The sequence below is a fragment of the Caretta caretta genome, chromosome 1 (genome assembly GCF_965140235.1).
Source record: "Caretta caretta isolate rCarCar2 chromosome 1, rCarCar1.hap1, whole genome shotgun sequence".
NCBI classification, from domain to species: Eukaryota; Metazoa; Chordata; order Testudines; family Cheloniidae; genus Caretta; species Caretta caretta.
In genome coordinates, this window is record NC_134206.1 from 180,760,169 (window position 1) to 180,776,046 (window position 15,878).

Sequence of the window (15,878 nt, forward strand, 5' to 3'; positions counted from 1 at the left end):
GTTAAGACTTTAGGTAGATCGTCATAAATCCAATGGTGGAAAAATATGACTTTAGGGGTGCAGGATTTGTGGGAGGCAACAAAAATGATGGTTGATGACACCCCAGCAACCATGATAATAAGGTAAAATCCTGGTCCTATTGAAGTCTCTTTGATTTGCTTTTTGCTAATACTAGCCCACAGAGACATCTACATCTTTTTAAATGTAGATTTCAAGGAGGTTGTGACCAGATCCTTGAGACAGAAAACTGAAGTACCAGCATGGTACTCTTTGCAAAAACTGGTATGGTTAGAGTGAGGTAATTAAAGAAACCAACTTTCAGCTTCCAAACATTTACCTCAAACTTTGAAATAGATGTGGATGTCTCTGTGGGCTAGTATTAGCAAAAAGCAAATCAATCCGTTTTAAAATATGATTTGGAGATTGGTATCAAGAACTTTGAATACTTTCCCCAACCTTCTCCAAAATACTATATTCAAACCTCTTGGGTCTGGAAAAATGGACTTGGATTTCTCATAAGAAAACACTTTCCTGTGAGATCTGGTACTTTCTATATTACTGGCCTGGCTAAATGTAGGGAGAACAATTTTTCTCATGTTTTTTCAGCTTGCCTATTTCCAGGGACAGCCAGAAATGGGATGTGAAGAGGCAAAATAAAATAAAATAAAAAAAAAGAAACCTTCAAATCCCATGGGGAAGGGCTGGGTTCAGTTCTAACTGTAGATGAATGGTTTTGCTATCTCTTGTTTATGCCAGGATGCCTGGAAGTAAGGATAGGCTCTTTCAAAATTGAAATAAATAGTAAACAAATCTGGAAACGTTTCCTAATATTCCCCTGACTATCCTCCAAGGATGACAAAGAATCGGATCTTGGGGGCAGGTGAGACACTGAATCCTGGATCTTGCGTTTAGTGGGCCCAATCACATAGTTTGCGAAGACCCTGGGGTTTACTTGGACTAGTCATGAACCTATTCATGGTTACATGCAGAGATTCTAGGTCATAGCCTCAACTACAGCAAAACAGTCTAACTCCACTGCAATGGAACTGGGTCAAATTACACCAACTGAAGTTCTGACCCTTCATCTTTATTGCTTTTATAAAGTAACATATATATTTAGAGTGTTATAAAACTACATATTACATAAGGTCATCATTAGTAACTATTTTCATCCCTTCAAATGTCATTATTTAAAAAAAAAGACTGGTAGATAAACCTGCTGTCCTAACATAGATATGTCTATGACTTTGCTCATTCTAATTAGCTGAAAAATGCTTACAAATTGTGGATTTTTACTGTCTTTAAGAGCATGACACAAAGTTTACCCTCTTAGTATGCTTGTTGTAGTCAGACTTTGTGCTAAGATGATTTTTCAAGATAAATTTGCCCATATAATATCAACTGCTTAAATCTCCTCCCTCAGTTTACCATAACTCAAATCTGAATGCTGAATGGTTTATGTTGGTACATGGTGACAGGGGAAAAGGAAGAGAGATTTAAGTAACAGTATAAGAAAATTAATTTTTAGACCCAAACTGCCATTGCTAAATATCCCTATCTATCTATCTATCTATCTATCTATCTATCAGGCAAAAGGCAAAAGTCAGTACAAGTGAAGTCTGACTAACCTTATTCCTATATTAATCAGTTGCATCTTGCAGCAAATTGCATTTGGAATACAAAATCAAAAAATAAAAATGATGATTGCACAAACATACGCTTCTAGAAAACAGAAAGCCATTGCAGCTCAACTGTCCAGAAAAATATTCAGTGAATTAAGGTAAAATAACAATTTCATGCTATAAGGGAAAATCTGACATATTAATGAAGTAGCCAAATGGAACCTGCTGGTCTAATGTAGTAAATCTTTAGTAAATTCCAATTAGGATTGAAGTAAGAAACTGGGAGCAATTTTTCCTTATAAGTAGAGGTAAAATGTGTTCTTAAAGGAAAAAATCTGACAACTTTGGTTGCAAACAAAGATCAGTCAATTAAAGAAGCTAAATTTGTCATTCTTAAATATAGTTATATGTTAATATAATAGATACAGAATTTAAGATGCGCTTTAAAAATGTGTGTCACTGTTTTAATATCTCGATAAATCTGAATTGTTCTGATGTCTCTCTAAGGTTGCCAACTTTCTAATTGCACAAAACCAAACACCCTTGCCCTGCCCTCTGTCCCACCCCTTCCCTGAGGCCCCACCCCCTGCTCACTCCACTCTCACTCACTCGCTCATTTTCACTGGGGTGGGGCAGAGGCTGAGGGCTCCGGGGTGGTGCCAGAAACGAGGGGTTCAAGGTATGGGATGGGGCTCTGCGCTTGGGGTTTGGCCGAAGGGTTCGAAGTGTGGGAGGGGGTGAGGGCTCCAGCTGGAGGTCTGGGATTGGGGGTAGGGCCAAGGCTGAGGCATTTGGGGTACACCAGGGGGCTCTGGGCTGAGGCAGGGGTTGGAGTGTGGGAGGGGTATGAGCTCTGGGCTGGAGGTGAGGGCTCCAGAGTGGGGCCAGAAATTAGGGGGTCAGGGTGTGGGAGGGGGTTCACGGCTGGGGCAGGGGATTGGGGTGCAGAAAGGGGTGAGGGCTGTGGGCTCCAGGTCACGCTGACCTCAGGTGGCTCCTGGAAGCGGTGACGTCTTCCTCCGACTCCTAGGCAGAAGCGTGGCCAAATGGCTCTGTACGCGCTGCCCCCGCAGCTCACATTGACCGTGTTACTGACCAGAGCCACCAGGGTCCCGTTACAACTAGGTGTTCCGATAATCCCCTAGTTTTGAGAGCACTGTTGTGCATGTAAGTTAAGTCAGGCCTAAAGACTTAAAAACAAACGTCATCAGCCACATTCTACCCTCACTTTGTGACAAGGGAAGGACTACCAGTAGATGAACAACACACGAGGAAGACTCTGGCCTCCAGAGATGTTTCAAATTCAGTTATTTTATTTTTAAAATATTTTGTGCAAAACAAATGTCTGGTTCATATTAAACAAATGGTGAATTATCTAAAGCACTGTTAATTGAAGTGATTTCTAAAATACCTACTAGATCATCAAACAATATCTCTTATATTAAATAGCTGGGAGAGTCCACGGCATTCAAGTATTGAGGTGAACCTTCTTTGTCTCAAATATGGGGCTAAAATCGGGGCCAGAACACGTATCCAGGCAAGGATGTAAGGAAAAGAAGACACACACACCTTTACCCTTCAGCATGGACAACACAGACCTCAGGTGAAAATCCTGGCCCTACTGAAATCAAGAATAAAATCTCACTGATATCAGTAGGGCCGGGATTTCTTCCCTAACTGTAAGCACACAAGAGTAAGGGAGCCTGAATATTAATCGCAGCAGGTAGACGGGGAGTGGCCAATTAAAATATTTTATAAAACAATTTTCCTACATGAAGTTTCCTACATGAGTAGGTTGCTGCTCAGTAGCTCATGCCTCTTCACTACTGAATATTCCCAAAGAGTTTGTCACTAATGGATTGCATTTTTAGGTCATCATGATTTACAGAGTGCTATAGGGACAATTACATAACTGTTTACTTAAATGCATAACTTCTTGAAGCCCAACACAATTCTTTTGTTATCATAATCTCTAATGGGCATATGTACAGTGAGTATATCATGGTATGAAACTGGATATATCTGACTTTGCTTGTCTGACTTGTGACTCACAAAGTCCCTCATGTCTAGCAACTGGGAAACAGCTGCTGATCCCACACTGAAATTAAGAACATTTGAGCTCTTCTGATTTATGTTAATTCCCGTGGGAACAACTCCATGAAAAATTAACACCACTTGTCTTCAAAGACACCATTTCTCTCAGCACTATTAAAAAAATCTATTTCAAAATATACTGACCTTTTTACCACCTCCTTATGATAAAATATTCATAATATCTTAATATTGGAAAAAACAGAAATCACTAAAACAATATATATATTCAGTTATTGGCAAATCTAGCCCTCTCATCTGTGACCACACAGGGATTATTTGCAGCAGAAATGTTGCAATTCTATTGTATGGGGGGGGTGGATGGGGGGAGATAGGGGTGTGTGTGTGCGCGCAAATGAGTTTATGTAGGGCAGACATGGATGAGCTGGGAAAGGTTGAGACCTGTCCTCATGCATATCCTCCAGAGGCTCTCTGTTGACACCCTACAGGCAGTGCAAAAGTACCCAAAAATGTTGTCAGCAAATGGGCTGGAGTAGCCTCCACAGAGAGATTTCACAGCTGCTCTGTGGCTTGGAAAAAAGAATCCCTCCCCGATGCTTATTCCAGTCAAAAGGGCCCTGGGCTGGGATAACGGGAAAAGAATATAGAGCTGTATTTGCCATCACTATGAATGACATCTGACTGAGTCATCTATTAGCATGACTGAAATAATTGCTGACAGTATGTTAGTAGCCATTGTCACAGTGACTGAATAATTGCTGACCTTCTGCTGCATATTTTTATGAAAGCACATATGGTAAAAATTGTCAGTGGGCAGAATCATAACACCCAGGTATCATAGGCATGGAGAACACTACACACAAGGGAACTGAAGAGATTCTGCTTCATGGTTTCGGGCAGGTTGCAGAGAGCACATTCAGGGTAACTCTGCACACACTGAGTGCCATGGAGAAATGCTCCATGAAGTCTCTCTCTCTACAGGATTTGTATATAGAGAAGGGGGGGGGGCAAAGCAAGATCTGGGGAGAGATAAGGGCATGACCAACCAGTTTGCAGCTATGAAGAAACATTTGCCAGAATACTCTGCAGAGGGATAATTCAGAGGCCATGGACACTAATGTAAGATCACTGACCATGTCCCTGTAATGTTAAAATTTTGCATTTTGTTCTTCAGTCCAGAGTTTCAGGAAACAATTATTTACAGGATTTCAATTTCAACCAGTTCGATTTTTTTAAAGGTACAAAAGCATAAGGAGATGAGAAGAAGATTTTTCATGGAAGATATGTCTGTCATGTTGCAGCAAACAAATTAGTTACTTTTCCAAAAGAGACAAAAATAGGAAGCACTCACCCACGTTATTTCTTTCCTCCTCCTAAAACTGTAAATAACCAAGCTAGTGCCTTTATTATCTTATGTAAATGTCACTTTTGTTGGCATCTGCAGTGATTGGTTTCATATCAGAATAAGCAATGTTTAGTAGAAATGTTCTATGAATGGTAACACTGTCTCTAGTGTTTAAGTAATATACCAGGGGTGGCCACATTGTGGCTTGTGAGCCACATGAAACTCTCTTACAATTAAAGTGAAGCTTGTGGAGCACTCCACCACCCCTCCCATCAGGTCCCTTCCCCCATTCTCCACCTACTAGACTGGAGTGGGGGAAACTCAGGACCTCTGCCTTGCAGTGGGGTAGGGGCTTCTGCCCAGGAGGGTGCGCCTGCTGGGGCTCAGGCTTCAGCAGGAGTGGGCCTGAAGCCCTGAGCTCTGGCAGGTGTGCCCTGGCTCTCAAACTTCTGAAGATTATCATATGCGGCTCAGAGGGTCTGTAAATTTGGCAACCCTTGCAATATACCAACACCATGAATTGTAACGACTCTGCGGGAGCCCTTATAGTACAATGTGTCACCTTGGCAATTTGATTATTAATAGTTTATGTAACATACAGATGTGTTAGACTGTATAAAGATCCACATACCAATAGATCTGTAGATTAGGTCTATGAATACTGCAGTATTCCACACCTTTTTATGCACTCTCTATTCCAAAACCCATTTGTTGCTCTGAGAATATTTCAGGGATAAACTGAACAGAGCCCAACTTCTGACACGTTTGATTAGTATGATTTGAAAAGATGCCTTTGACTCCTCTATAGAGGTAATAGGCAAAGATGTCCTCTTCCTGCTCTCTTCTTTGGAGCCATTTGCATAGAGAATTAAGAAAAATACAGATATCAAAGGGACTGGGATGAGGGCAGGGGAGCAGGAGGCACCACTTTATGCGGATGTTTTATTAATGATTGCTAATGCAATTGTCTCCTTCTCCAATGTGCTAAAGGAGATTAAAGACTTTAGTGCAGTCTTGGGATTTAAAGTAAATTATGCAGATTGTGAATCACTGGGACTGGGAATTGAACTTGAGGCATGTTTTAGTTTCCTTTTCTTGCAAAATACAAACATAAATAAGAAAGGAAAAGGAAATGGCTATCAGCAAAGCTAAATAATACAAAAATGAAACACTGGACCTGTTTAAAAAGTGGCTGTACCTTCTGAGGAGGAGGGCGATCCTGTGGCTAAAGAGCAGGATGGGGACTCAGGAGATGAAGACGGAATGGGATGAGCTTGAGAGGAAGGATGGCTCAAAGATTAGGGGTATGTCTACACTACGGAATAAGGTCGAATTTATAGAAGTCGGTTTTTTAGAAATCGGTTTTATAAATTCGAGTGTGTGTGTCCCCACAGTAAATGCTCTAAGTGCATTAAGTGCATTAACTCGGCGGAGCGCTTCCACAGTACCGAGGCAAGCGTCGACTTCCGGAGCGTTGCACTGTGGGTAGCTATCCCACAGTTCCCGCAGTCTCCGCTGCCCATTGGAATTCTGGGTTGAGATCCCAATGCCTGATGGGGCTAAAACATTGTCGCGGGTGGTTCTGGGTACATATCGTCAGCCTCCCGTTCCCTCCCTCCCCCCGTGAAAGCAAGGGCAGACAATCATTTCGCGCCTTTTTTCCTGAGTTACCTGTGCAGACGCCATACCATGGCAAGCATGGAGCCCGCTCAGGTAACCGTCACCCTATGTCTCCTGGGTGCTGGCAGACGCGGTACGGCATTGCTACACAGTAGCAGCAACCCCTTGCCTTGTGGCAGCAGACGGTACAGTACGACTGGTAGCCGTCATCGTCATGTCTGAGGTGCTCCTGGTCGCCTCTGTGAGGTCGATCAGGAGCGCCTGGGCAGACATGGGCACAGGGACTAAATTTGGAGTGACTTGACCAGGTCATTCTCTTTAGTCCTGCAGTCAGTCCTATTGAACCGTCTTATGGTGAGCGGGCAGGCGATACGGACTGCTAGCAGTCGTGCTGTACCATCTTCTGCCGAGCAGTCATGAGATGTGGATGGCATGCAGTCCGTCTGCTGCCAGCCAAAGATGTAAAAGATAGATGGAGTGGGTCAAAACAAGAAATAGACCAGATTTGTTTTGTACTCATTTGCTTCCCCCCCCTCCCCTGTCTAGGGGACTCATTCTTCTAGATCACACTGCAGTCAAGGTGCAGCGAGGTAAATCTAGCCATGTATCAATCAGAGGCCAGGCTAACCTTCTTGCTCCAATAAGGACAATAACTTAGGTGCACCATTTCTTATTGGAACCCTCTGTGAAGTCCTGCCTGAAATACTCCTTGATGTAAAGCCACCCCCTTTGTTGATTTTAGCTCCCTGAAGCCAACCCTGTAAGCGCCCCTCCCAGCGTCAGAGCAATGGCAAACAATCGGGCATCTGAGAGTGCTGTCCAGAGCAGTCACAATGGAGCGCTCTGATGGGGCTAAAACATTGTCGCGGGTGGTTCTGGGTACGTGTCGTCAGGCCCCCGTTCCCTCCCTCCCTCCGTGAAAGCAAGGGCAGACAATCATTTCGCGCCTTTTTTCCTGAGTTACCTGTGCAGACGCCATACCACAGCAAGCATGGAGCCCGCTCAGGTAACCGTCACCCTATGTCTCCTGGGTGCTGGCAGACGCGGTACGGCTTTGCTGCACAGTAGCAGCAACCCCTTGCCTTCTGGCAGCAGACGGTGCAATACGACTGGTAGTCGTCCTCATCGTGTCCGAGGTGCTCCTGGCCGCGTCGGCTGGGAGCGCCTGGGCAGACATGGGCGCAGGGACTAAATTTGGAGTGACTTGACCAGGTCATTCTCTTTAGTCCTGCAGTCAGTCCTATTGAACCATCTTATGGTGAGCAGGCAGGCGATACGGACTGCTAGCAGTCGTACTGTACCATCTTCTGCCAGGCAGGCAAGAGATGAGGATTGCTAGCAGTCGTATTGCACCATCTTCTGCCAGGCAGGCAAGAGATGGGGATGGCTAGCAGGCGTACTGTACCATCTTCTGCCAAGCAGCCATGAGATGTGGATGGCATGCAGTCCTTCTGCACCGTCTGCTGCCAGCCAAAGATGTAAAAGATAGATGGAGTGGGTCAAAACAAGAAATAGACCAGATTTGTTTTGTACTCATTTGCCTCCTCCCCTGTCTAGGGGACTCATTCCTCTAGGTCACACTGCAGTCACTCACAGAGAAGGTGCAGCGAGGTAAATCTAGCCATGTATCAATCAGAGGCCAGGCTAACCTCCTTGTTCCAATAACAACGATAACTTAGGTGCACCATTTCTTATTGGAACCCTCCGTGCAGTCCTGCCTGAAATACTCCTTGATGTACAGGCACCCCCTTTGTTGATTTTAGCTCCCTGAAGCCAACCCTGTAAGCCGTGTCGTCAGTCGCCCCTCCCTCCGTCAGAGCAACGGCAGACAATCGTTCCGCGCCTTTTTTCTGTGCGGACGCCATACCACGGCAAGCATGGAGCCCGCTCAGCTCACTTTGGCAATTAGGAGCACATTAACCACCACACGCATTATTCAGCAGTATATGCAGCACCAGAACCTGGCAACGCGATACCGGGCGAGGAGGCGACGTCAGCGCGGTCCCGTGAGTGATCAGGACATGGACACAGATTTCTCTGAAAGCATGGGCCCTGCCAATGCATGCATCATGGTGCTAATGGGGCAGGTTCATGCTGTGGAACGCCGATTCTGGGCTCGGGAAACAAGCACAGACTGGTGGGACCGCATAGTGTTGCAGGTCTGGGACGATTCCCAGTGGCTACGAAACTTTCGCATGCGTAAGGGCACTTTCATGGAACTTTGTGACTTGCTTTCCCCTGTCCTGAAGCGCATGAATACCAAGATGAGAGCAGCCCTCACAGTTGAGAAGCGAGTGGCGATAGCCCTGTGGAAGCTTGCAACGCCAGACAGCTACCGGTCAGTTGGGAATCAATTTGGAGTGGGCAAATCTACTGTGGGGGCTGCTGTGATGCAAGTAGCCCACGCAATCAAAGATCTGCTGATATCAAGGGTAGTGACCCTGGGAAATGTGCAGGTCATAGTGGATGGCTTTGCTGCAATGGGATTCCCTAACTGTGGTGGGGCTATAGATGGAACCCATATCCCTATCTTGGCACCGGAGCACCAAGCCGCCGAGTACATAAACCGCAAGGGGTACTTTTCAATAGTGCTGCAAGCTCTGGTGGATCACAAGGGACGTTTCACCAACATCAACGTGGGATGGCCGGGAAAGGTGCATGATGCTCGCATCTTCAGGAACTCTGGTCTGTTTCAAAAGCTGCAGGAAGGGACTTTATTCCCAGACCAGAAAATAACTGTTGGGGATGTTGAAATGCCTATATGTATCCTTGGGGACCCAGCCTACCCCTTAATGCCATGGCTCATGAAGCCGTACACAGGCAGCCTGGACAGTGGTCAGGAGCTGTTCAACTACAGGCTGAGCAAGTGCAGAATGGTGGTAGAATGTGCATTTGGACGTTTAAAGGCGCGCTGGCGCAGTTTATTGACTCGCTTAGACCTCAGCGAAACCAATATTCCCACTGTTATTACTGCTTGCTGTGTGCTCCACAATATCTGTGAGAGTAAGGGGGAGACGTTTATGGCGGGGTGGGAGGTTGAGGCAAATCGCCTGGCTGCTGGTTACGCGCAGCCAGACACCAGGGCGGTTAGAAGAGCACAGGAGGGCGCGGTACGCATCAGAGAAGCTTTGAAAAACAGTTTCATGACTGGCCAGGCTACGGTGTAAAAGTTCTGTTTGTTTCTCCTTGATGAACCCCCCCGCCCCTTGGTTCACTCTACTTCCCTGTAAGCTAACCACCCTCCCCTCCTCCCTTTAATCATTGCTTGCAGAGCCAATAAAGTCATTGCTGCTTCACAGTCATGCATTCGTTATTCATTCATCACACAAACAGGGGGATGACTACCAAGGTATCCCAGGAGGGGTGGTGGAGGAGGGAAGGAAAATGCCACACAGCACTTTAAGCACAGCACTTTAAAAGTTTACAACTTTAAAATTTATTGAATGACAGCCTTCTTTTTTTTGGGCAATCCTCTGTGGGGGAGTGGCTGGTTGGCCGGAGGCCTCCCCACCGTGTTCTTGGGCGTCTGGGTGTGGAGGCTATGGAACTTGGGGAGGAGGGCGGTTGGTTACAGAGGGGCTGCAGTGGCAGTCTGTGCTCCAGCTGCCTTTGCTGCAGCTCAACCATACACTGGAGCATACTGGTTTGGTCCTGCAGCAGCCTCAGCATTGAATCCTGCCTCCTCTCATCACGCTGCCGCCACCTTTGAGCTTCAGCCCTGTCTTCAGCCCGCCACTTACTCTCTTCAGCCCGCCACTTACTCTCTTCAGCCCTCCACCTCTCCTCCCGGTCATTTTGTGCTTTCCTGCACTCTGACATTATTTGCCTCCACGCATTCGTCTGTGCTCTGTCAGTGTGGGAGGACAGCATGAGCTCGGAGAACATTTCATCGCGAGTGCGTTTTTTTTTCTTTCTAAGCTTCACTAGCCTCTGGGAAGGAGAAGATCCTGTGATCATTGAAACACATGCAGCTGGTGGAGAAAAAAAAAGGGACAGCGGTATTTAAAAAGACACATTTTATAAAACAGTGGCTACACTCTTTCAGGGTAAACCTTGAAAGTTAACATTACATACATAGCACATGTGCTTTCGTTACAAGGTCGCATTTTGCCTCCTCCCACCGCGTGAACGGATTTTGGTTGAATGCCAGCAAACATACACTGCAATGCTTTGTTCTACAGTGATTCCCCAGTACGTGTTGCTGGCCTGGAGTGGTAAAGTGTCCTACCATGAAGGACGAAATAAGGCTGCCCTCCCCAGAAACCTTTTGCAAAGGCAGAACCGCAAATGCCAGGGCAAAGTAATCCTTTCACATGCTTGCTTTTAAACCATGTATAGCATTTTAAAAGGTACACTCACCAGAGGTCCCTTCTCCGCCTGCTGAGTCCAGGAGGCAGCCTTGGGTGGGTTCGGGGGGTACTGGCTCCAGGTCTAGGGTGAGAAACAGTTCCTGGCTGTCGGGAAAACCGGTTTCTCCGCTTGCTTGCTGTGAGCTATCTACAACCTCCTCCTCATCATCTTCTTCGTCCCCAAAACCTACTTCTGTATTGCCTCCATCTCCATTGAAGGAGTCAAACAACACGGCTGGGGTAGTGGTGGCTGAACCCCCTAAAATGGCATGCAGCTCATCATAGAAGCGGCATGTTTGGGGCTCTGACCCAGAGCGGCCGTTCGCCTCTCTGGTTTTCTGGTAGGCTTGCCTCAGCTCCTTCAGTTTCACGCGGCACTGCTTCGGGTCCCTGTTATGGCCTCTGTCCTTCATGCCCTGGGAGATTTTCAGAAAGGTTTTGGCATTTCGAAAACTGGAACGGAGTTCTGATAGCACGGATTCCTCTCCCCAAACAGCGATCAGATCCCGTACCTCCCGTTCAGTCCATGCTGGAGCTCTTTTGCGATTCTGGGACTCCATCATGGTCACCTCTGCTGATGAGCTCTGCATGGTCACCTGCAGCTTGCCACGCTGGCCAAACAGGAAATGAGATTCAAAAGTTCGCGGTTCTTTTCCTGTCTACCTGGCCAGTGCATCTGAGTTGAGAGCGCTGTCCAGAGCGGTCAGAATGGAGCACTCTGGGATAGCTCCCGGAGGCCAATACCATCGAATTGTGTCCACAGTACCCCAAATTCGAGCCGGCAAGGTCGATTTAAGCGCTAATCCACTTGTCAGGGGTGGAGTAAGGAAATCGATTTTAAGAGCCCTTTAAGTCGAAATAAAGGGCTTCATTGTGTGGACGGGTGCAGGTTTAAATCGATTTAACGCTGCTAAATTCGATCTAAAGTCCTAGTGTAGACCAGGGCTAGGTCACTAACCTGGCACTTGGCAGACCAAGGTTCAGATCCCTGCTCTGCTACAGACTTCCTGGGTGACCTCAGAGAGATCACTGAATCTTTCTGTATCTCAGTTCCCATCTGTCATGTGGGGAGAACAAGACTGCCCTCCCTCACAGAGGAATTGCGAAAGAAAAACACGTGAAAAGATAGCAAGTTGCTCAGATACTGTACCAGTGGGGGCCATATAAGTACCATACAAAGATTGATCCGAGTTCAATTTCCAGCTCTGTCATAGCCATCCTGTGTGATCTTGGGAAAGTCATTCAATATCTGAGTCTCAGTTTCCACATCATAACACAGGGATTGGGAGATTTCATTCATTAATGTCTGTAAGTGACTAGAGATCCTTAGATGGGAAATGCTATGTTGGTACAATGCATTATTAAATTTAAATTCAAGAAAGGATGTTACAATAAGTATGGTTACAAATTAACATCCACACATTTCCCTCACATTGCACACTGGAGTGGAGCCTAAGCCTGCAGAGTACAGGAGAAGAGTTCTGTCTCTGTGGCACAATTCTCTTTCCTCTGATGCTACAGAAGCCTGTCTGTGAGGATTCCATGAGGCTCTAATTCCACGAAGGGACAGGGGACTACACTGACATCCCTCCCATCATGTATGGGAAAACAACAGTATTCTGTTCATTTCCATTTGCCCCCCTGCCCCCCTTCACTGAGCAGCCTGGGGAAAGGGAGGTGGGGAAGTATTTTCAAGGTTTGCAGTGGGCATGGTCAAGGTTTCAAGTAGGCATGGTCCTGCACTCTAAGGAATCCCCTAATCATGGAGATCTTGTTTGATCCACAGGCTTCTCTTGTTTTTTTCCCAATCCGGAGTGCTGCTCCTGCTTTCCCCAGAAGAACTCCTAGGAAACTGAATTTCATCTCAGGATGTTTCATCTTCCCATATTGGGCTATTCTTAGAGCCCTCAAATATACCTGTTTTTGAGGGACATTCTGCATTTTACCTGAATCTGGCTGCCTTTTCCACTGCACCATCAGGGCAGGTGATATTCCACAGACCAGAAGAACGGTCAGACTTTCCTCTATTAGCTGTTTAGCTAATGAGTGCACAAGCCACTGGAAAAGTTTTTGTGTCAAGTCCATTTTAGTAGTTGGTCCACAAAGAGGATAATTACTCATGTGTTATAGGTGTGTGCTGAGGATTTGAAGGTCCAGGGTTCGAACCCTGTTAACACCACATTTTCATATCCTTATGGTTGCACATTACGGAATTAGTTTTTCAACTCTCTTATTTAAAAAAAAGAGGTCTATTAAACCAAACATCGAGAAAAATCATTAAAACAGGTTTCATAGATTAAAAGGAATTGTAATTTGTCAATTATGGCATGATACACAACAAAACAGATATGTTCCACTTTTCTGTCATTTATCACTCATTTTGATGACTTGTGTCACACACTGGCAGATGTGAAGGATGAGAGGAAGGGCTGTTCTTAGAAAAAGGATAATGAGGCCTAAATCAGGACCAGATTTTTAATATGTATTTCTATTTATATACATTTCTGTTACTACTCTGGGGATGATATGTACGTTGACTGTCTCCTCAGGGGCCAAGGAAAACTAGATTCTGAGTGCATAGCCAGTATACTTACTTCAAGGGCTCCTTAAAGCATATTACCCAGACAAATCCTTTTGTTGGCTGCAAGGGAACTGGGGGAGGGGGGGAGCCAATATACAGCAGCATGTTGTTGTTCATCTTTTCTTGAACTATGATATTAGAGTGGCTAAATACAAAAGGGTATTATCAGAACAAAATAAGTAAGGAAAAGCAAGCCCTGTGCTTGCAGATAATGCAATCATAAGGAATCCAAATTCAAAAATGGATTGATATGTCTGCTTCCTAAGCTAATGTAGTCAAAACATAGTGCAACACATTTTGTTCAGGGGAAGATGCTAGATTTACCATGGGCCCAAAATATGCAGTACATTAGATTCAGTGGGAAACACATTTATCTTGAAGTTCAAAGAGTAAAACCTCTAAATCTTAGAGCTTCATGCAGCAGGAATTGAATCTCTTTCTCTCCCTCTCCCTCACACACACATACACACTGAGCAATGTAATAATGTGCATATTCTTGCTCTTCACTTGTACTCTGCAGGATACCACTCAGAAGAGATGACAGTGAACAGCAAGTACAGAGAGAAGCAAATGTACATTACACATGCGTTATTTCTGTTTATCATGAATGAAAAGAAAGGGCCAGACAGAACTCCAGGAAATGAATTCTAGAACAGGAACGAAACATTATACAAGTATTAGTGATGAATCTAAGCATCCAAAATGCTTTCTTTTAAGAGACATCTTCTCTCCACTTTCCATTTGTTTTGCTGGCTCCTAGATGGCTTAAGCAGAAGTACAGTACTAATAGTTAAAAGTTATGTGGTCTCCTTTTAAACTTTTGCTATAATTTGGCCCCTGTCTGTGACAAGGAAGTTGAGTGTTACTAACGTGATGGGGAGTTTGCATTCTTCTGCTATCAGGATTTGTTGAAAGTGAGATAACTCCCTGTTTTAATGATTTAAGGCCTGGGTTTAACAACATTGCAAACTCAGCTAAATTTTATTCAAAGAAGAAGAGGAGAGGGCATGACCTCTCTTTATTAACCTGGAGCTTTGATACACAGTAAAAGCCTGTTTGAATGGCTGTTATGTGGATGTGCTTGAATGTGGGGATGGGGCAGTGTGGGCTAGGCTCAGGAGAACATGCACCACAATCCTAAAGGACAATCCAGCCCCCTACACAGCTGTTTTTTTGGAGAGGGAATTGCCTCCCCAGGACAGAATCCTTCCTGAACTCTCCCAAGGATGTCACCGCCACCATCAATACCACTATTCAGGCCAAGGCTTGTAATTTTTTTAAAGTTACAGTCAGTGTTAAAATGTTCACTTTTCCTCCAAGAAGAAAAGAGAAAAAAGCAAACAATATTTTTGCATGCACTCCCTCATTGTCATGGCATATTTTATATGAATTTTAACAAGCATGGATTATCAGACATTTTTCTCTGTATCGTCCAAATCTTCCATTTCTTATTTAGAGGGAATATATTAAATTGTGAGTGTAGCTTAATTTTTCAATATTTTACTTATCATGCCATCCCAGGTTTGCTATTACAATAATATTTATGATTCCGCTGTTACTCAGTACTAGTTACTATAGTGGAAGCAAAGTAATTTTACTTCTGCTTCCACTGTTCCCCAGTGAATAGGCCAGTCACATCTAACTGAAGTCATTCATCCCAGATGTTTTTGCTGACATAGAAATAGAGCATATTTCACAAAAATTAAATAATACAGAGGAAGCTTTTTGTAAGGTAAAATATTTTAAGATCTCTCCATTCTTTCATTTATTCACCAGGGCCATCCCACTTAATGGCCCTATGTTTTGGCAAACTTTCCTGTGGATGAAGAGCATTGGATAGATGTGACTTCTTACAGACACTGTTAACTATGTTCCAAGTGTTGGCCAATGGGGGTGGTCGGCAAGTTATGTGATGTAGTACTATCCTGATCTATCCTTATGGGTTTAGCGTGCTACCCTTGCAACACTCCTGGTCCCTGCTGTCTGACAGAGAATTGCTGCTAGACTACCAGGCTAGCTTACATGCAGCAATGTCACTTCATAGTCACATAGATACTATCCTATACCATTTATTGCACTTCTGCAAAGCGCTGCATACCATCAATTCCTGCTGAAGCTCGACTGGAAGGTGTTCCCCACCACACAGGAAGTTCTCAGCATAGGTGCTGGAACGAGAGGTGCTACTGCACCCCCTGGCTTGAAGTGGTTTCTATCACATACCGGGTTTACAGTTTGGTTCAATGGCTCTCAGTATCCCCACTATAAAAATTGTTCCAGGACCCCAGGTGCTCAGCACCATTAAAGCTAGG

At 44.9% G+C, this 15,878-nt stretch overlaps 2 protein-coding genes across 4 annotated transcripts in view; both read right to left on the reverse strand.

Annotated features, from left to right (window-relative positions):
• The window catches only part of ROBO1 (roundabout guidance receptor 1), a 1,030,664-nt gene that overhangs the window by 634,710 nt on the left and 380,076 nt on the right, over positions 1-15,878 (reverse strand). The gene's annotated exons all lie outside the window — the stretch shown is intronic.
• LOC142071007 (uncharacterized) lies at positions 10,069-11,707 on the reverse strand. Its single transcript, XM_075125148.1, has 2 exons — positions 10,999-11,707; positions 10,069-10,610 (listed from the first exon to the last, which is right to left on the reverse strand). The coding sequence occupies exons 1-2, from the start codon at positions 11,576-11,578 to the stop codon at positions 10,069-10,071; spliced, it is 1,122 nt and encodes a 373-aa protein (XP_074981249.1). The 5' UTR covers positions 11,579-11,707.